The sequence below is a fragment of the Empidonax traillii genome, unplaced genomic scaffold (assembly GCF_003031625.1).
Source record: "Empidonax traillii isolate 1590-97213 ecotype Southwest subspecies unplaced genomic scaffold, ASM303162v1 scaffold255:size705445, whole genome shotgun sequence".
In the NCBI taxonomy this organism is placed as follows: domain Eukaryota; kingdom Metazoa; phylum Chordata; class Aves; order Passeriformes; family Tyrannidae; genus Empidonax; species Empidonax traillii.
The window spans coordinates 473,865-493,195 of record NW_020955448.1 but is presented as its reverse complement, the minus strand read 5'-3'; the positions used below and the strand labels follow the sequence as shown (position 1 = coordinate 493,195).

Here is a 19,331-nt window from a genome sequence, read left to right as displayed (position 1 = left end):
AGAGATCTGCAAGTCAAAAGGGTTTATTAGTCTGCACAAAGCAACAGAGCAAAGCATTTTCCTCCCAGAGACTCAGATCAGGCTAGGCTTCAGTAAAGCTGCAGAAGCTTTGTTTCTGCATTAACACAAGCAACGTTTTTGTAAAGCACATCCTAAAATAAAAAGCAACAAAAGCATTATTTTATTTGTAAGATAAAAGCACTGAACTTGAGATATTTCAGCAATGCCAGCTTTTGCTTCAATTTCCTCATACCCAGCCCCAACAGACAAACAGGCACATGTGGGAAGCAGGAACAGGCATGTTCAGGCAAGGTACACACTGAGGTGTTCTAAAGAAGGTCAAACAGAGCTTTAACTCTGCTATGACCATCACCCCAAGTGACAAATCCCTCAGAGGGGACCCAACTGAGCCTGATGTGGTTCACAGGCTTCCTGTTGTCACTGTGATGATGATTCCCCAAGTTTTCCATCAGGGAAGCACCTCTCTCCTAGGCAGGAGGAGGGAGGTATCTTGGAAGAGGATCAGGCAGGACAAGGAAAACTGGTTTCAGCACACCCACTGAGTCCCTGATTTCCAGCCCAGAAAGCCAAACCGGGCAAAGCCCCAGGGGGGGGTCTGACCCCTGAGCATTTTCCACTCCCCACTTACATGCCTGCTCTCCCCAGCACTAATCCGTGATCCGAGGAAGGTCCAAAGCACAGGAAAGGCTCTATCCCCCTTCCCAAGCCAACTGTGCCGAAGTCCTGGGCAAAGTACACCCGGTGCTGGGCCCTCCTCCCTCCCACACAGCCACTGCCAGCCTCCTGTCACAGGAGCAGCAAACAGCCCATCCACCGGCACTGCAGCTAAACAAACAGCAGCGGCCAAATCCCAGGACAGCTAGCAAAGAACTGGGCCCCAAAAGCTGCCTATGCTCCAACTCCACTGCCCAAGAGTCCTCCCATCCTTGGAGACTGCTGTATTCACCGGGCTGAATCTGAACCATCCCTTTTCCTCACAAACCAGGGACTTGAACACATTCCCCTATGGCTAAGCACTGCTGCAAGAGCAACATGCAGTTCCACGAGAGCAATCCCCTCTTGTTTCAAGAACCAATCCCTGATGATGCTCTTCCTGCCCCCCCACGTGCTACATTTATGGCTTCTGGTCTTTCATGACAGGTGTTCCAAGGTTCCTGAGGGTCCACTGAGCCTCTCAGTGGTGGACTGACCTGCCTCCAGTGCTCTCCAGGACCCCACTACACAAATGGGACTCCATGACTTGGATCCAGATGTTGGTCATCCCAGAATCCCTACCTGCACACAGTGAGTGAAGCCAGACACCATCACTGAAAGGTCTTCTCTAATATCAAGACCTTGGGATTTTTTTTCTTAATCTAAAGAATAAACAATGAAGAACATGTAACCAAAACCAGATTTACCAGTAGCTGGGTAGAGGAACAGAGAGAATTGCCAGGCTCCACTCCATCTTTCACATGACCCCGCTCATTTATGTTTTATTTTAACCCTTAGCAAGCAATCTTTAAAAAGGCTCCCAGACAGGTGTCTGGGGGAGACACAAACATTTTCTTCTCTTCTATCCCTACAAACAATAATCCTATCTTCCTTCTATCAAAACTGCATGAATTTAACCTAGCACTACAGGATTTGCATCAATTTAGAGGTAAAAACACATTTAATTAGCACTTGCATTTTCATTCAGTTTTTCATGCACCCAGCTGCACTTTGCATACAGTTAATTTCTTCTCTTACACTGTACAGTTTTTCCCACTTGTCTGGAAATTCCACCAACACTGGGGGAAAAATCCTTCACACAAACAAACAAATAAAAAATCACAAAGGCCTGAAACTTGCTTGTTTCATAGCCCTTGTGGTACCTGGGACAAATTCAATAGTTTGGATTATGATGGAAAATATCCAAGTCTGTACCAAGTTTAGAAAACAGGATGACCAAGACTTTTAAGTCTTCATAAAACGATTAACTCGTTCCAACCAGATTCCCAGGGAGCTTAGTGTTATGGAACTGAACATCCCATTGGAATGAATGCTCGAGCCAGTTCCTTACAAAGGAACTGGAGTACTTTTTACCACCAATATATTAATCAGGAAAATCCCATCTGTTATTTGGACAAAGAGTTTTGCAGTCCTTGCCTTCACTGACAAAGGGGCAGCGTCTCCATTGGTTTGGCTCAAGGAGCAGGGATGCACCTTCCCATGCCAATAAAAGCTTTCACAAATAAACCCTGGGAGAATGGACCAGCATCAACATTATTTCAACACTGACATTAAACAGAGTGCTGAATTTCTGCTTTTCCAAAAAGGTTGAAGATATTAGTATAAAGCAGAGTTCAGAGTTAAAGCCTTTCTGAACCAATGAATATTATCAGCCTCAAACACAGTGTGTTGATATGACAATGAAGACCTTCTAATGACAGATGAAATAGAATCATGGAATCAGAATGGTTTAGGCTGGAAGGGACTTTAAAGCCCATCTCATTCTACCCCCTGCCATGGGCAGGGACACCTCCCACTAGCCCAGTTTGCTCCAAGCCCTGTCCAAGCTGGCCTTGGACACTTCCAGGGATGGAGCAGCCACAGCTTCTCTGGGCAACCTGTGCCAGGGCCTCCCCACCCTCACAGGGAAGCACTTCTACCTTCAGGAAGAATAGGCCAGGAGTTTTTTAAGTACAGAAGTTTTTAACACATTCCTAAGGAGAAGTTGACGAGTCGGTGAAATAACCTAAAAAAACCCCAAAGCATTGGTTTTGGGAAGTGAAACCTGAGCTTGATATAGAAATTACTGAGCAAGGGTGCCATGTCAGCTCTGCTGGGAAAGGCTTAACCTACGTCTGCTCCAGCACATTCCCTGAGTTGTAGGGACAGGTATTGCTGTATTATGAAACAAATCTCTAACCACACTTGTATTTAAATTGCATTATCTGATATTTGTTGCCTTAAGAATATATATAATAGCAAAGAGATCAAGGAAGAAAATTAAGTAGATGCTGTTAATATTATTGGAGGCATTTAAATTAAATTAATTCTTTCAGATCAGGTTTGCAAAGGAGGTGGATCAAGTGTTGACAAAGGAAATGGATCAGCACAGGGTGTCAGCATCATGTTCAAACACCCTGCAATCCAAAAATCAGGGAAGTCAGCAGGCAGCCCACAGCATGGAATGCCAGGAACAATCTATTCAGGGTACAGTAGCCTAATTTTTTTTTTTTTTAAACCCACTGCATAAAAATCCCATCTCTAAATATGCATGTATATGGAGAACCTTGCATACAGAAGAAAATAGCAGCTGATCTGCAACAATCCAGGAGAAAATGTAAAGGAAGAAATCAAGAAGTACAAAGGACTTGGAAATTCCAAGTCCACTCTCCATGACGTGTAGGGGACAAGTAAGTACCAAACATACATCACAGGCATTAATTGTGCAATCCCACCCTAAACTTTATTCCTGTCTCCACATCATTTCCATCAAACAATTACCCAATTTCTCTGTGTTGCAACTGTGTTGAGTTATATGGAATGTTTCTCCCCAACCAGCCTCTTTTCAGAGCTGCTATGGGAAATTTCTCACTCTATTTTGTCTGCCATGCTTTTGACTGTCCCTTAGGGATACAAACCTGTCCCAGGTTTCCCAGGTCTGACTTCATTTAGACTGAACCAGCTTAAAAGAGCAATGAAAACAACTCTCAAATGTAATTTCTGAATTGATGTCTGGGTTACATGACCTAAGTGCTATTCCAGAGATTTACGACCATGAACACACCGTAATTCATTTAACTTGCATTTACTGACTTCACAATTGTTCTATTAAATCTGGCCTGCAGCTCCTTCAGAATTGTTGAGGGGGTTCTGGCACCAAATGTGTTTTAGGAGGTTCTTTTCCAACAACAGTGATGTCAAACAGTTTGCCACACCTGTAAGGTCTCTGCCACTCTCAGTACAGTTCAGATTTGTTTTATAATGGCTAATCCATGGAGCAATTTTGCCTCTCCCAACACTTTACTGTTCCTATTCTACACTACTAGACAAACCCTAAACCAAAGCAACAGTTGCCAGTTTGCAAAACAAAAATATAATTAATAAAGTCATGCTGCTCCCCTAAATCCTTCTGAACTGTGCAAAGAAACATGGAAAAACACTTGGAAAGAAAATGGAGAGGAAAAAGTGGAATCTGAATGATGATTCAATAACCAGTGCAAGAGATTAATGGGCACGAGGTACTGAGAAGAGCATTTGCTTTTCCTGAAGCAACTCCTTGGGGCATTTTACACAACCGTGTCTTAAACTGAAACCTTTAGATTAGTGGTCAAAAAAGAAAAACAATCAGACCTTATCTCTACCTTACAGAAGAGATGATTTCATCTTTGCATGTTATAATCACATCCTTCCAATTCTGCATTGTGGTGCAAATAGAGGATTAATAAAAAAGGGATACTGTAATCCTTGACAGTTCCAAGTAAATTCAGATCATCCAGTTAGCACATGTATTCCTACCAGTCTCAGTTACAAGGTGATCCTATGAGGATAAAAATTTCCACAGCTCTAATGCAAAGCTCCTCATGACTATTCCAAGTAGAAATTTAACATGCAGTTAAACCATGCAAGGCCATTTTGTGTAACTTCTCCTGAAGTTGAGAGCAGTGTTCAATCCCATCCCTACACACACACACTCTTCAACACCCAATAGAAATATGATCCAGGTTGTTTTTCACCTCCATCCCTAAAAATGCTTTAAAGGTCATGACATAAGTTGCAAAAGAACAAGGTTTACAGCCACCAGTGTTACATCCCATTTTGCGGTGCCTGCAGAGCACAGGAGAGTTCTGATTATCTTATTAAGAATCACCTTTTTTTTTTTTTAATAAATTCTTGTCCTAAGCCAAGCAGATCTGCAGCAAACACCAAAATCAGCTTATTTTTGTGCTCACCCAGAATTGTTCCAAACAGTTGAAAGAACACATGAATTGCTTTTACTGGTGAACTGAGCACCCTTTACAGATTATATGGAACATATACAGTTGCAAGCGACTCAGTAACCACATGACGATTTACCCTTCTGCTACAGGCTGCTTTTAAATGGATCACAAGTTCTGCTCAGGGTTACTCTCCAGCTCCAGCTGGGTGGCAGGAAGGGAATTGCTCTGAAGGCAGGATGGTGGTGAGGGCGGGGGGCACAGCAGATCACACAGTGAAGAAAGGCCAGGGACAAGAGCTGATGGGGAGGAATGGGAGGCTTCAAATCCTTATTTGAACAAGCTGTTGGATCTCCTACCGACCGCAGAATATATTTTACATGTCTTTATTTGTAAGGAAAAAACCTGCCACCCTTTGTTATGCTTTGGGCAGAATTCTACAGCTTTTTTTGTCTTCTTCATAATGCCTGCCCTTCCCTACCAGTCCTACGGGGACATGACAAGAGACACAAGCCCATGATCCTGTGCCCTGGACCTGTGCTCACCCTGAGGACACAGCAGCAGTGCTGATGCAGTAGCACCAGATCCAACTGCCAGGATACAGCTGTGTCAGCTCTTCTATTGTCAACACTTTTCCTGACCTTCTATCTCTGTTCAAAATATGACTTGGGTCCAAAAACACTCCCCCCAAACAACCAGTCTTTGTGCCTCTCAACAAACAACCATAGTTTATGCATAAACACAAACATCTCCATAGAGGTCTTTATGCTACAGCTCCTTCTTTGCCCTCTTTTTTGACACATGAATTCAATAATATGGCAATGAAATGAGTAAATATTGTTTTGTAGCCCTATTTGGTACTCCAAGAGTGACTAATTACAGCTTTAAAATACCTGAGTAAAACCAAGCAAGGTCCGAATGTCACACTCAGGTACACGGGAACTGGAAGACAGCTGAATTCCAGCTCTCCCTGTATCACCTCCCTGAGCCCCTGGGATACGCTTCAGAGGGAGCCTTAAGTCTCTGCTTCTGAAACCTCTGTCTGGGATCCCACTGTGTGACTAAGTACTTGGCAAGCCAAATCCAAACCCAAGGGCTGTTGCCACTGAAAGCAGCTGTCAAATGGAAATTAAATTGTCCCTTGGGAATTTAGTTTAAAGCTTAAATCCCTACCACAGTTGTCTCATCCAGCAAGACAATATAAGACTTTGCTGACTTGACAAGCCAGCAGCAAACGGGTCAAGCAAGGCTGTTTGGTAGAGTGGCTTTTCAGGAGCTACTAGAAAAGGGTCAGACATGAAAAGCTGGAGCCTCCTCGCTCTAAGACCAAAAGGTGCATCCAGCAAGGGCACTGGGAACAATGCTGGTGGCTACTAGGCAAAATTCCTGCAGAAATTCACCACCTCTCCTTCTTGCCCACTTGATTGACAGAGCACTGCGAGGATGTCCTCTCGTGGTTTTAGTTCTCTCAGAGCTTGCAACCCTCGTCCTGGCATTAAACTGTTTTTACCACCAACCCAGATCAGCAGCAGAAAGCAAGATGTGCTACATCTCCCCACTCCAGCCTTCCCAGCCCTTCCAAACAGCAGCACGCTCACCGGGGGCCAGCTGGGGGACTTGTGATGGCATTGTCACCTGACAAGGGGCACCGCTGTGTAATCGCTTGGGGCTTTCCGAAAACTCTCCCCAACCGCCGCTGGGGTGCTGCCAGTGTGCTCCCTTTGTACGAGCTGGCAGCTCACTAACAGAGAGCTATCGGCCCCGTTCTGAGAGCAAAATCACCAGCACACGTTCTCACCGAGCACACAGTGCGGTTTTCCTCCTTCCTGCGATACACAAACCTCGTACGTCTAAAAAGATAAGGATTAAGCACAAATCTCTCAAAGGGTTGGGTTTCAAAAGACACAACAAATTCTAAGGACCACCCGAAGCAGCAATTTGGCTTTCTAACATGGCAAAGGATGTCCAGGCTCTGCAGGCAGGACAAGAGCATCTCTTCCCGGAGACACCCCCTCCCGACTCGTGCCGCGGCTGGAACAATGCGACGGCCGCAGAGATCCCGGGCAGGAACCGGACCGTACCTTCGTGGGTAGGCTCTGGGTCGGGTGTCAGCGAGATGTCATCCAGCTCCCGCAAGCAGAGCCATTCTCCATCCATCGACACTCGGAATTTGCAAAGATAGATGGTCTCCATGGCAGCCTGAGTGATCTTGTCTGTGGTGGGGGTTGGCATGTCGCTTTGAGGCGTCAGAGCAGACATGATGACTCAGCTGGTACAACAACAACGGGGGCAAAATAAGAACTAAAAACAAAAGCTTTCTGAAGAAGGAAATCAGAAATACCTTGCGATTAAAGGACAGATTGCTCAGGATCACAGAGGCTGCTCTGGCCTTTTCATGGATCAAGCAAGGTAAAAACGCTGCTCCTTCCCGCTCTGCTCTGCCTCCCTCCTTTCCACCGACTGCCGTCTCCAGCTATGCTAGAGGCTATTGATCCTCAGCATCCACAGAAAACCTGGCTCCCGCATCAAAGGCAGAAGGGAAAAACAGGTCCGAAATACGAAAAGAAGGGGGAAAAAAGCAGCCGAAGCAAAAAGAACGGGTTCCTCCGGCGATGACCCCAGCAAAAACAAAGGACGAACGGAGAGGCAGATCTCCAGGTTTGCCGAAATCCAAGCGCTGGTGCTCCTCTCCCTGCGAAGCCCGGCAGTGCCGCCGGGATTGGCTGTGCGCAGTGAGCAGGGTGGTGACCAAAATGGCTGACTAATGAACGGAGCTGGGAATCCAGGCTCATGTGATCGCCTGCAATTCCCAGGATGCTGCCGAGACGCCGCGGATGCAGGGACGGCGATGGGGCGCTCATCGCACGGCACCCCCTCTGCGGGCTGTGCTCGTCCAGCCCGGAGCGAGCAGAACGCCCCCCGGACTAGAGAGGGGCAGCGCCAGCGGTACAAAGCCACATTTATATTCCTTACACATCCCGGGATGCTACTACAGGAATTCAATCGGTACCTTTGTTTTCACGGAAGGTGTGCGAGTGGCAGTTTGGGCTTTATTCGCTGTGCCACCTGCTCCAAGGGCACCTTGGGGCTGAGATTTCCCACGTGCAAAAAAGTGTTAGGATGCATTTATCATCTCGGGGAAACAATGAGGAAAATCATCTGGCTTTACGCAGTTCAGTGACTGAGGAGGAAGCTCTTTCAGCAGGGCACGTGCAAAGGGAAGAACAATGAGGGAGAGCACCACAAACACAGCTGTGACCCAGTCTTACACTTTAAAAACCTCACCTGAGAATTGGTGCTGCTCAGGTAAGGCTGATGAAGCAATATTACCTCTCAGAAGACAGAGAAACATGCTTTCAACCTCTCAAGAATAATATGACAGCACTGCATTCCCTGGTCCCTTCCAGGCTGGCTGAACCTCCTCTGTCTCCCCAATGCACATAGCCCTGATTCCAAAGGACAAGAGCTCCCAGGTCACCAGACAGGCTCCTCATTCCTACACTGAGGTCACTAGTGCTTCACCACCCACTTCAACTACCCTATCGGGCACCAATACATTCACTTATCTGACTTCATTCCTGGGCGGCTCCCAGTAGAGAGCAGATCCACAGCATCCATCTGAAATGGATGGACAGTCAGCCTAGGAGGAGGCTGTCACCAGAACTGTATACTGGTCAGAACACAACTGATATACAGATGTGCATCTGTTTCCTAGGGATGTGAAATGCCAGAACAGGTCACTCACAATTCAGCACAGCAACGCATACAGCTTTTGGAAAAAGCACCCACTACATAAAACCCTCATTAAACTGGAAAAAGGGGTTAAGAGCTGCTATTTCTGACAGACAAGAGGAAGCAGTTCCTTTCCGTGAACGCTTCCTGCCTGGTGCAGCACATTTTGACTCTTTCCCCCGTTGGGCCAAACCCACGCAGGCACCACACAGCCTGTTTTTACAGCGATGCCAAGGGGAGCTATTTCACCACCGAGTTACTATTGTTCCTTCTCCCCAAGAGCACAGTTTGTAAACTGTGCTGACAGTGTCTTAACCCGTTTGTTTACACACCCTTTCATCAGTGAGAGCCCACTCACATTGCACCGCTCCCAACTTTAAACCCAGACCAAGTGGCCATGCACCACCAGCTACAGAACAGCTGCTTGCCCTGACTAACCTTTGCAAAGGGTCTACACAAACTGCACGGAGGCAAAATGAACCCTTCAGAACCCACAAAGCACAGAAGCTATTGCTCAAGCTATTATCCAACAGGGCTCATTATCAGACAGTTTCTTTGCTTTGAAGCCATTAGAAACACAAACAGCATTGGGTGTAACCGTGCAGCTCCCATTTCACAATCCCAGTCTTCAGCTGAACTCCGCTGGTAAATGACCCCCACACCACGATCACAGGGCAGGTGTGCTAAGAAAAATATCAGTAACTGTTCAACTTTCACTGGTTTGCTTTTAACATGAAGAAATAACAGAAGCCGGTCTGTCCCTTCCAGCTCAGTTCTATTTTCAGGCTCCTTTAGGCAATGATCCTGCTGCAAATACTCCATAGGGATATTTAAAGTACTTGGAAAATGTTATTCAACTTTGATTAAAAAAACAAACAAACAGAAAAAATACAAATAGGAACTGTTTGACTTACTGACTTGTGACCTTTTCCTCAGCACCTGAAACCCGCAAGACAAACCTTTCCCTATCCCTATCCTGTGCCTCAAAATTACAGAGCAACAAAACCTTTAAGAAACAGAATAAAGGTGTTAAATATTTGTGTTTTCATAAAGCCTTTCATAGAACTACCAGGCAACTCAAGGGTGCCTCATAAGGCTCCATCGGGGTTCAAGGATGGCCAATGGACAGAAATATCCAGTGCAGGGATAAATGCAGAAGAGGGAGGTTTTTCAGGATGAATCACTTTCTCCATCCCAAACCAGTCAGACAGCCTTGACTGGTCCTACAAACCCTCCTGTGAGCTACACTTTGGCACAATCCCTTAGAGGCTTTGGCCAGATTGCAAAACAAAGCAGGTCTTTGCCAAAATGTTTACAAGATTAAAGAATTACAAACTGACTGCATTGGAATTTTAAGACTAACCACCTGAAAGCAAAGCACTTTGTCAGCCACCAGGATTTGAGAGCTGAACTGTACTGGCAAGTATTCACAAGCTGAATAAATTAGAATAATCTAACCAAAGAAACCCAAGCAAATTCCCAAGCCACCTTTTGGACTCCAGGGAGCATCTCTAGGTGTACTTTTACTACCAGAGCCTGCAAGCAAGCTGAGTTTCCATCATTAGGAGGAAGCTTTCCCTCCCTCACTGCATAGAGATCGTAGAGCAAAAAGGACAAAGCCATCTCTGACACGGAATGTTATCTAATAAGATAAAATTAGCAATACAGCATCTACACAGCAAAGCCTGTTTCTGACTCCTCTGCCACATGGATATGCACATTACTTCAAATACCAGCTACTTTGAACACTGCAACCTCAAACAGAAGTGGGCAAAACAAAGTTTACAACCAAAAAAACAGTGACAATATCTTAATTAATTACTAAGTGACAGAATGGGTTCTGTTTACCTACTGTGAAATACAGAGATACTACTAAGGATTCAAGTAACTCCCGCAACTGAGGCTACTACTGAAAAATGGAAAGGAAAAGTCTACTTGAAGTACCATGGTATTGTGTAGGCTTTCAGTGGGAGCAAGGAATGGGTTTGACTTTAAGTCCGGGGGTTTTTTTAGACAGCCTAATCAATTTTCTTTTACTGTATTTAAGAAGTATTTTAAGGCTTTACTGCAGCTCAGCACATTTAAGTAAATCTTCTTGCTCCTTCTGTCTGTCTGGAACCATCTGTAACAAAAGAGCAGGTGCTGCTGGCATGAAAAGCTTTTGCAGTCTCCTTCCCTAAGCAGCTGTGGCCTTCACCTGAAGATTGGAATTAGGTGAGAATCAGAGAGAACAGTTTAATGACTGTGTTGTAACAGGGGGGAAAAAATGACGCGAAATAAACCTCCCAAATACTGTGAAATATTGGCTTTTCAGTGTAGTGGCCACTGCACTCACTGTAACACATCAGACTCTACAGCAGAACACACTGCTCCTGCTGCTCCCCTGTGAGGGACAAATGAAAGCTGCTTTAGAGATGGGAGAACTGGGAAAAATCAAAACAAGAAAAAACAAGAGATGACGAAAACAAGATTTAAAGACAGAGTTGGCCCCAGGAGAAACAGAGCCCAATATACCAAGTAGCTGATGATCCCTGTTCCCCTCAGACATTGCAATCACAGAGCATTCCGAGTTGGAAGGGACCCGCATCAGCCAGTCCCTGAACAGACTGTGACACATGACATTGCACAGGCAGTTGTTACCTCCATGGCTGAAAAGAACAAAGGAACTTCAATATGCATTTCATAAAGGTTTTTGACAAAGCTTGCACCAACAGGCACCACAGAGTAAGGCTGACATGGGATAAAACACTGCTCAGCCACTGAGCCTCTCCACTCCTGGAGAACAAACAGGCTCACGGTGATGCTCTGGTTTCCCCACACCTGCACAGGAGCCTTCTTACAACCAAGTTTGACCAGATTATTTTTCTTCAAGTTTTCTTTTCCATCAGAAATAGCTCAAGCTTGCTTGCACAAGGATACTGAGGATAAAGATCTCCCGATTAGGAAAAAATTGCAAGGAAAAGAGAAGGTTTTGACAGGGAGCTGTCAGTTCCAACAACAATTTACCAGGGAGGGACTTTGGACTGTGGACAAAAGTTGGCACTCAGAGACAGTCCTTCACAGAGCTCAGAGCAAAGTCAGGGCATTCCACCTCCTCTTGGCATTACACGCATGGACTTCTTACCTCAGTGGTTACAGCTCTGCTGAGTAATGCCTTTCAGTACATCAGCTTCCAAAGGAGAAACAAACACCTACTCAAAAAAATCAGCTCCTGCGTGACCGAATGCTTACCTGGGACAGGAGGTGACAAAGCAAAGGCCAAAAGCTCAGTCACTCATATTCTGGCCCCATCCCAGAGGATGAAGCCGCTGGCTATTTTCAGAAAGGATGGAAAAGGGAAGATGGAAGATCTCTTCTACATGCACTCCTGAGTGTAGTTTTTGTTTTATTTTAAAGCACACCCAACTTCACGTACTCCAGCTTACCCAAATATACCACAAGAATATCACAAAGAATCTGACAAAGGAGAAAACTATTTGCCACCCAACACACCGATGCACTTCAGCCTGCTAACGTCTCCAGCGTGCTGTGCCTTTGCCTCGGATTTGTTCTCCCTGCCAGCACCAGGAGGGAGCCTGAGCGGGGGTTCCCCAGCTCCTAACTCCATCCCGAGTCCAGGACAGCCTGTTGGATTTCAGAGGGTGGCACCTGTTCTCCCCAAAGGGCACAAGAAGGACTCTCAGGAGGGCTGGTTTTGCTGACCTGCTGGCCCAGCACGGCTCACAAACACACACACGAACCGCCTCCTCCGAGCTCTCACTGTCCCTTCTTTCCAGCCAGTCCACGCCCGTTGCCCTTCCCTGCCGCCGGGGACCAGCCAGGCCCCCCAAACCCTGCGGATCCCTGCGGGGCAGGGGCAGCTTTGGGGCAGGGGCAGCTCTGGGGCTATCCCCATCGCCGCGGGAGCCGTGCCTTCCCCCCCAGCCCGGAGCGCTCCGTGCAGGAGCATCGCCGGGAGCGGCGCTCAGGGACCCCGGCCCGCCGCCCACCGCCGGCCGCGCCCCGCAGGAGCCTCCCGGCGCGGGGAAGCCCCGCCGTACTCACGGGCTCCGTCCGGCCCCGGGTAGCTCAGCACCAGCACGGGTAGCGCGGCCCCGCCGCGGGGCGCGGGGGGTCTCCAGAGCGCGGGCGGCGCGGCCGCGGCGCCGCCTCCATGGCCGGGGTACAGCAGGAAGAACGGTGGCGAGGAAGGGCGCGCCTCCTCCTCCTCCTCCGCCGCCGCCTCCCCGGGCTCGGCCCGCCGCTCCATGCCCGGGGGCAGCTCCGTTTCGGCCCCGTCCCGGCAACTTTCGGCCGACGGCGGAGGCAGCGCTGCCCGCTCCGCCTCCGCCATCGCCGCCCGCTGCCGCCCCGCCCCGCCCCGGCCGGGAAGCGGCGCATCGGCCGCCCCCTCCTCCGCCCCCGGGGCCGGGGATGCGCTCCGGGAGCGGCTCTGCCCGGCGCGGGGGGAGCGCGGGCTGACACACACACCGACAGCCAGACCCCGAGGGGCTCTTACCCAAGAAGCGAAGCCATTGCACCGTGTGCTGCCTCCCCCCGGCATGGACAGCGGCGTTCTCAGATCCTGGGACAAAAGGCGACAATACTGAGTCCAGATGTATTCCTTAACATTAAAACTGTCAAATACATTGTCTTTCAGAAGACAGGGATAAATGCAGGGCAGGTAATGTTGAGGGTAGTGTTGTCAGCAGGCAGGTAGCACAGAAATCTGCCAGTTTTTAAGAACACCTTCGGTGCACTTGGGTTAAGCCAAAACACGGCTGCTTGCTTTTAAATCTCACATTAAAACTGCAAAAGCAAAGCTGTAAAGGCAACTGATTTCTGGAGGCTGATTTTCCAGCGCTGCCCCAAGTCATGCAGCATGCTGCAACTAATTCAACAGATGCTTTAATCTATTTTACGAATCTCACAGCTGAAGGTTTGAATTTCTACTTGCTAACGAGAGTAAAACAATGTCCAGACTGTGTCTGATGGGATATTATGGAACACAACTAGAAAAGCATTGACAAAATTTAAGGCAGCAGCAGATGTATTTCCATTTGAGATAGTCAATATATTTTCCTCACCCTGTATAAATAGAAATTCCAGGCTGGGATACAGAAAGCATTGTCCCCCCTCTGCCATTTTTCTCTGTACAAAGAAAAAAGAGCAGCTCATACCCTAGAGCTTCCTACACCCTGCCTATGTCATTTTAAATATGAATCATTTCCATGCAAGTGCAGACAGCACTGATTATCCCTTGGATCAACCAGCTCCAAGCTAGCGGGTGCAAAGGACCCAGGGCAGGTACCTCCATAGGTGGTGATTGAGGTGAGGCAGAGCTGTTACCTGAGGTGAGTCCCAACCAGCATTAGGGGCTGAGGCCAACAGTCCTCTCCAAGCAGGACCCTGGCCATGACAAGTGCCATCCCACAGCTGGAGCTTGTCCTTGGCAGTGTCTGCACCTTCTCCAGAAACAGTGCTGAAAGAGGAAAAAAGCAGCATTAACTTGACTCTACTTATTTTCCTGATCTTTATCCACGATCCTTCCATGATTTTACATGTGTGCATTTTCATTGGGATTTTCAAAACCTGTTTACCACCAAGGATTTCCCTTTGGCACAAGTATTTCTTAGAGCAGCCATAGTGTCCCCCCTCCCATGGGGTTAATAATCCTGGCCTTCTCATGATCACTCGTACATAAAACCATATGGGAATGTTATTGATGGCTTTGTCCAATCTCTGAACTAACCAAGTGGACATAATGCCCGGTTAATCTTCATTAAAGTGGGAGCCATGCTGTGCCATCTGCCGGCAGCCAGCGCTGGGCGGCTGACACACGGCGTTCCCTCCGGCCTCCAGCCTTAATCCCAGCGTTTCTGGGGAGCGTGTCTGTAATGGCACGCTAATTGCTTATTTCCCTTATTTACTGCTCACATCGAAGTTGCCAGAATTTTGCTTGCCAGCTGCCTGGAGCTTTCCAAGGAAGCACAGAGCCAGATCCGTCAAAGACCCCGAGTGAGCCCTTCATTTTTGTACCAAGTGTGAAATGTCCACAAGCAGGTGCTGTAGCAATGAGATCAGGGAGCATCTCTGCTGGATATTTTCCACATCCCACGTGATGCCTGTTACACAACACCATTCCTTCCCAGAAAAAGCACCTAAGCTGCTTTTTTCCCCAGCACCTTACTTACCTCTTACTGACCTCTTGGCAGCGCCTCCTGAGTGTAGCTCAGTGTTATCAGTGGCAGCCTCCATCACAGCCCCGGTGTGGGTTCATAAACAATGGGAAAAGCTCTAGTTCTTTCCTCAGCAGGGCTGGGACCCTTGTCCCTGGGAAAGAGCAGCCAACACTGTAAATCACTGCCAGAAGGGCAGATGAGTGAGCACACGTGAAGGACATTTATCCCCACAGCTCAAAGGTTACACATCTCACCTCTGGCCATCAGGGTAAAGAGAGCACTCCTCTAACCAGAAGATTAGTTCAGTCCATCTGGATATAGGACTGATCCCATCTGTCCAGCTTAAGCTTATTAACCACCAGCTTTGAAAATTACCAAAATATTCCTGAGTCAGCAATGAACAGCGTGTTCCTGCCAGGAACAGGCCTGGGATATAAAGCTTTATATCAGGACCCTACAGAAGCACATTTCACTTGCAGAGGATGAGCAGAGCACCTGCATGTTTGAACTACATCACCGGGGCTGCCACATGGTCAGGTACACACATCTTGGCTTCCCTCAAGAACATCACACACACACACAAAAAAAACCCCATGATATGTGCTGACATTTCTTGGCAGTGACTCTCCTTAATTTCATATGACAAACTAGTACCTTTCAGGTGGTACTGGCAAACAAATCAAGGCATGGGGTCCCCAAACCTGTTCCAGACCAAGTACAAGTATTATCTGAGACAATTTTTGTTAAACTTCAGAAAAAATCACTTTTTCCTCCTTTACAGCCTAAACTGGAAATGGCCACTCACAGTCAGCTCCTGGCAAGAACTTGATATGGGGTTAAAATGCATTTACCCACCAGAAGGCATGGAAGTCTTCCAAACATCCTGAAAGTTTACCTGGCAGCTGAAGACATCACACCTTACCCACCTGTCCTGCAGCAATGCTACTTAGTCCTGTAGCAGCAGACAACAGTTAGCATTTATCATAGATGAAGTTAACGTGTTATCATAGATAGTCAGGAGATCCAGACAAGTCCTTGCTTGGCTTCTCACTGAACTCAGGAGGGGAAACACTATTTTAGACAACACAGAATTAAGTAATTTAAGACAACCTAAAAGTAGCACTCATACATTAAAGAACTATCAAGTGAGTTAATTAAAATAATTAAATACCATAACCACATCTCTCCCTCTGCAGCTCAACACAGGAACGGGATGGACTAGAACACAACAGCAGACAGTGAGAGCTGCTGAACCCCATTCTCAAGCCACTGTCAGGAGATCCATCCATGCCATCCTATCTCCCCAGCAATCCCACATGGCCCATTTTGCTCCCTTTGCTTGACACATCGCTTGCAACCTCTCAAGGTTCCGTTTATGGAAACATGACAGCACCACAACAGAGGAAAATACCTTAACACATGGGCAAGTGTGCAAAGTGCCCTCTGCCACTTGGAGATGGCACCTTCTGAAAAAAAAAAAAAACAAAACCACAAACAAACAAGTACCACCCTACCCCCAATTTCCTTAAGAATAAAATTCACAACATCCTTTACAAAACTTTTATTGGATTCAGGATTGCTACTGGCAGCTCTTATAGAAAAGTGAGTGTCACTTGAGCTTCCTGCTCTTCTTGACGCCGGCGCGGATGCCGGAGAGCTCCCCAGCGTATCTGTGCAGCTCCGTGCGCACCTCCCGCACCTGCCCCTTGCGGCGGATCTTGGCGCGACGGAACTTCTCCCGATGCTTCACCCTGGGGTTGCGATCGATCTTCCTCCTTTTGGGCGTGAGGCCTTTGTTCTTGATCATCTGGTAGGTCACCCCCCTCTTTTTACTGGCATCTTCTCCTTCTGACACAGCTTCTTCTTCAAGCACGTCTTCGTCCCCAGGTCTCTTCCTCTTGAGTGCCAGCTTCTCCTCCATCATCTTGTAGTATTTTAGGGCAGCCTCCTCATCCAGCTCCGACTCACCCGACGACTCAGAAGCAGCAGCAGCCTGGCCATTAGCAAGTGCAGAGGCATGTTTTGATTTGTTTTTCTTGCCATCCATGGTGAGAAACACGGCAAACTTGTTTTCCTTCCGTAGCCTCTCTTCCTTCTTATCATAGTAGCTCCTCAGAAGCACACGGACCTGTGGGGATAACTTCTGGTCTATGACAGCGAGGTCATTGATGATATTTCTGTAAGCCACCAGCCGTTCGATGACGGGGTGACTATGAACGGGCACCCTCTTGGACTTCAGAACTAGATAGAAGCTGATATTGGCACAGTAGTTCAGGTACAGATGATACTTGGTCTGCAAATACCGACTGCCCTTCCCTTGGGGGATAGTGCCGTCTTTGACCATCTGCAGCAGTGGGTGCAGCTCATCCTTGATCTCCATGAGCTTCACTTCCAAGTCCTCCATCAGCTGCAGAAGCTCAGGGGACTCCCGCTTCAGCAGCTTCAGCTGCTCCTTCTTGGAAAGGGCCTGCAGATCCTTGTCAATCTTCTGCCCCTTGCTATCGTGGATTTTGCGCTGCTCAGCCAGGTAGCCCTGGATCATATCCAGCCCATAGTCATCCTCCCCCAAGTCCTGCACTAACCGCCTCTGGATCACCTGAGCCTCCTGCTCCTCTTCCTCCTCCTCAGCATCGATCTCCTGCTGGCTCCGCTTGCCCTTGGCCTGGGCATCGCTCCCGTAGTCCGTGTCATAGTAGAGCTGCTTGCGCTGGCCCCAGGAGAGCTCGTGGGGGAGCTTGGTGTCCGGACGCTGCTCCTCCAAGTCGCTTTCCATGGACAGGTCCCCATCTTCATCCTCAACCTCATTTTCCTCCTCCTCATTTTCCTCCTCCTCACCTTCCCCATCCTCATCTTCCTCAGCGTCTCCACCCTCATCCTCCTCTGCGCTGTGCTCCACGAAGAGGTTCAGCCCCTGCGCCTCCTCCTCCTCCTCTTCTTCCTCCTCGCTTTCCTCCTCGGGCAGCTGCAGCCCCAGCACCTCCTCCTCCTCCTCCTCCTCGTCGCCGCTGTCCCCGGCCTCCTCGCCGCTGTCCAGGGCTGCCATCACGGCTCGGAACTGCGCCTCGTGGAACTGCTCCACGTCGTCCGCCAGCTCCTCGGGGCCGGCGCTGTCGGCGGGCGCCTCGTCCAGCCCATGGTCGGCCTCGGGGGACTGTGCCGGCGGCCGCAGGACGGTGCCGCGCCGGGTCCGCATGGCTCCTGCGGCTCCTCCGGCTCCTCCACACCGCCCCTTCCGCTTCCAGCGCTCCCCTTCCGCTGCTCCGCCGGGCAGCTCCGCCCGACTCCTTCCCGTTCCAGGTCCCGAGCGCGATCGGCCTTACGCGCCCCGTGAGATGCTGATGTCCCCCGCAGCCCCCGGGGAGGGGGTTCCAGTCAGCAATCACTGATGCCACGTTGAAAGAGGGGGAGAAAGAGCCTTTTCTTCCTCCTCGGGAGTTTTCCTTCCCCTAAAAGCCCAGCCCCATGCAGTTGTTGTTTGTGTGGTCATCGTGCACCAGGGGAAAAAAAACACGTGGAAAATACACCTGACGCCAGAATCCACCTCTGCACTCCTTGAACCCATCCTTGCATGCAAATAGATCCATGCGTAGATCCACAGACAAGGGGCAATTCTGATTTTTCAACACTCAGGGACCCCCTGATCGGGAGGGTTTTTAAGGCAATCTCTACTTGTGTGTAGCTGTCATCCATCTCAGAGCACCCAGCCCAGCCTCCCAGCTTTCCCAAGCCACATTACTCAGCCACATGGAAACAGTCTGCTTTGGAAAACTCCAGGCAGCCCTGCTAGAAGAGCAGTAGGAGTCACATTAGTGTATTCCGAGCTCAGAAACCCAGAGCCTGATAAATTAAGCACCTCCACATCCCAGCAAGAGCAGTTCTGTGTTCAGGAAGTGCAGGTGCTTTTTTTCCTCACCACAGAACAGGTGCAGTTGTATTTATAAATGCTCCTGTCCACCTCTCCATGGAAAAAAATATATGTCAAGTAAATACTCAAATTAACACACACAGAGTGTAGTGCAAAACTTGACTCACTTTTAGGTGATTCATTTGGATTCTGGTTGATCTGATGGCAGACAGGTCTCATTTCTAACTTTGACACGCTCCTCCTCTCCACATGGTTACCTCTGGGTCAAAATTTTCTTGCACACAGGCAGGTTTTGCCTCAGCCCTCTTTTCCAAACCTGTCTATGCTGGTTTTCAGCCATCACCTCCCTGGATACAGACCTGTAGAAGAAAGAGCAACAAGAATAAGTTGGATTTGGTGAGACACAGCATCATTTAATTTGTTAGCCGCTCCTCAGGGGAAATTCTCACTTGATACTGGCTGGCCACTAAATGCAGCTGTCTCTGGTGATCAGGCTTTGTCATCTGGCTGTTCAGTCCTGCTGGGGTTTTGTGTGAATCCAGCCAGAGACACCAGCAGCCCGTTCCCGCGAGGTTAAAATTCCAGATAACTTTTGCAGGTGTAACTTACCAAAACCAAGGCCTCCCTTATTTCCCTGACCCTGAT

The 19,331-nt window shown here is 48.4% G+C and overlaps 2 protein-coding genes across 13 annotated transcripts in view; both read right to left on the bottom strand.

Moving 5' to 3' along the window:
• The window catches only part of RUFY3 (RUN and FYVE domain containing 3), a 79,609-nt gene that overhangs the window by 17,047 nt on the left and 43,231 nt on the right, over positions 1-19,331 (bottom strand). For 4 of the 11 annotated variants that reach the window (XM_027889175.1, XM_027889177.1, XM_027889184.1 and 1 more), the window contains exon 1: positions 12,705-12,920. In XM_027889175.1, coding sequence (XP_027744976.1) covers positions 12,705-12,909 — 205 coding nt within the window. In that variant the 5' untranslated portion in view covers positions 12,910-12,920. Of the gene's footprint in view, positions 1-649; positions 672-7,009; positions 7,705-12,704; positions 12,921-13,988; positions 14,122-14,833; positions 14,973-18,853; positions 19,046-19,331 lie in introns of those variants that run through there. The other 7 variants (XM_027889181.1, XM_027889176.1, XM_027889182.1 and 4 more) reach the window with 7 other exon arrangements.
• On the bottom strand, positions 16,368-18,080 carry UTP3 (UTP3 small subunit processome component). 2 transcript variants are annotated; one of them, XM_027889189.1, is made up of 2 exons: positions 17,682-18,080; positions 16,368-17,651 (listed from the first exon to the last, which is right to left on the bottom strand). In XM_027889189.1, the coding sequence occupies exons 1-2, from the start codon at positions 18,012-18,014 to the stop codon at positions 16,431-16,433; spliced, it is 1,554 nt and encodes a 517-aa protein (XP_027744990.1). In that variant the 5' UTR covers positions 18,015-18,080; the 3' UTR covers positions 16,368-16,430. The 2 variants fall into 2 exon arrangements, with proteins under 2 accessions (XP_027744990.1, XP_027744989.1); XM_027889188.1 differs by having other exon boundaries at positions 16,368-18,080.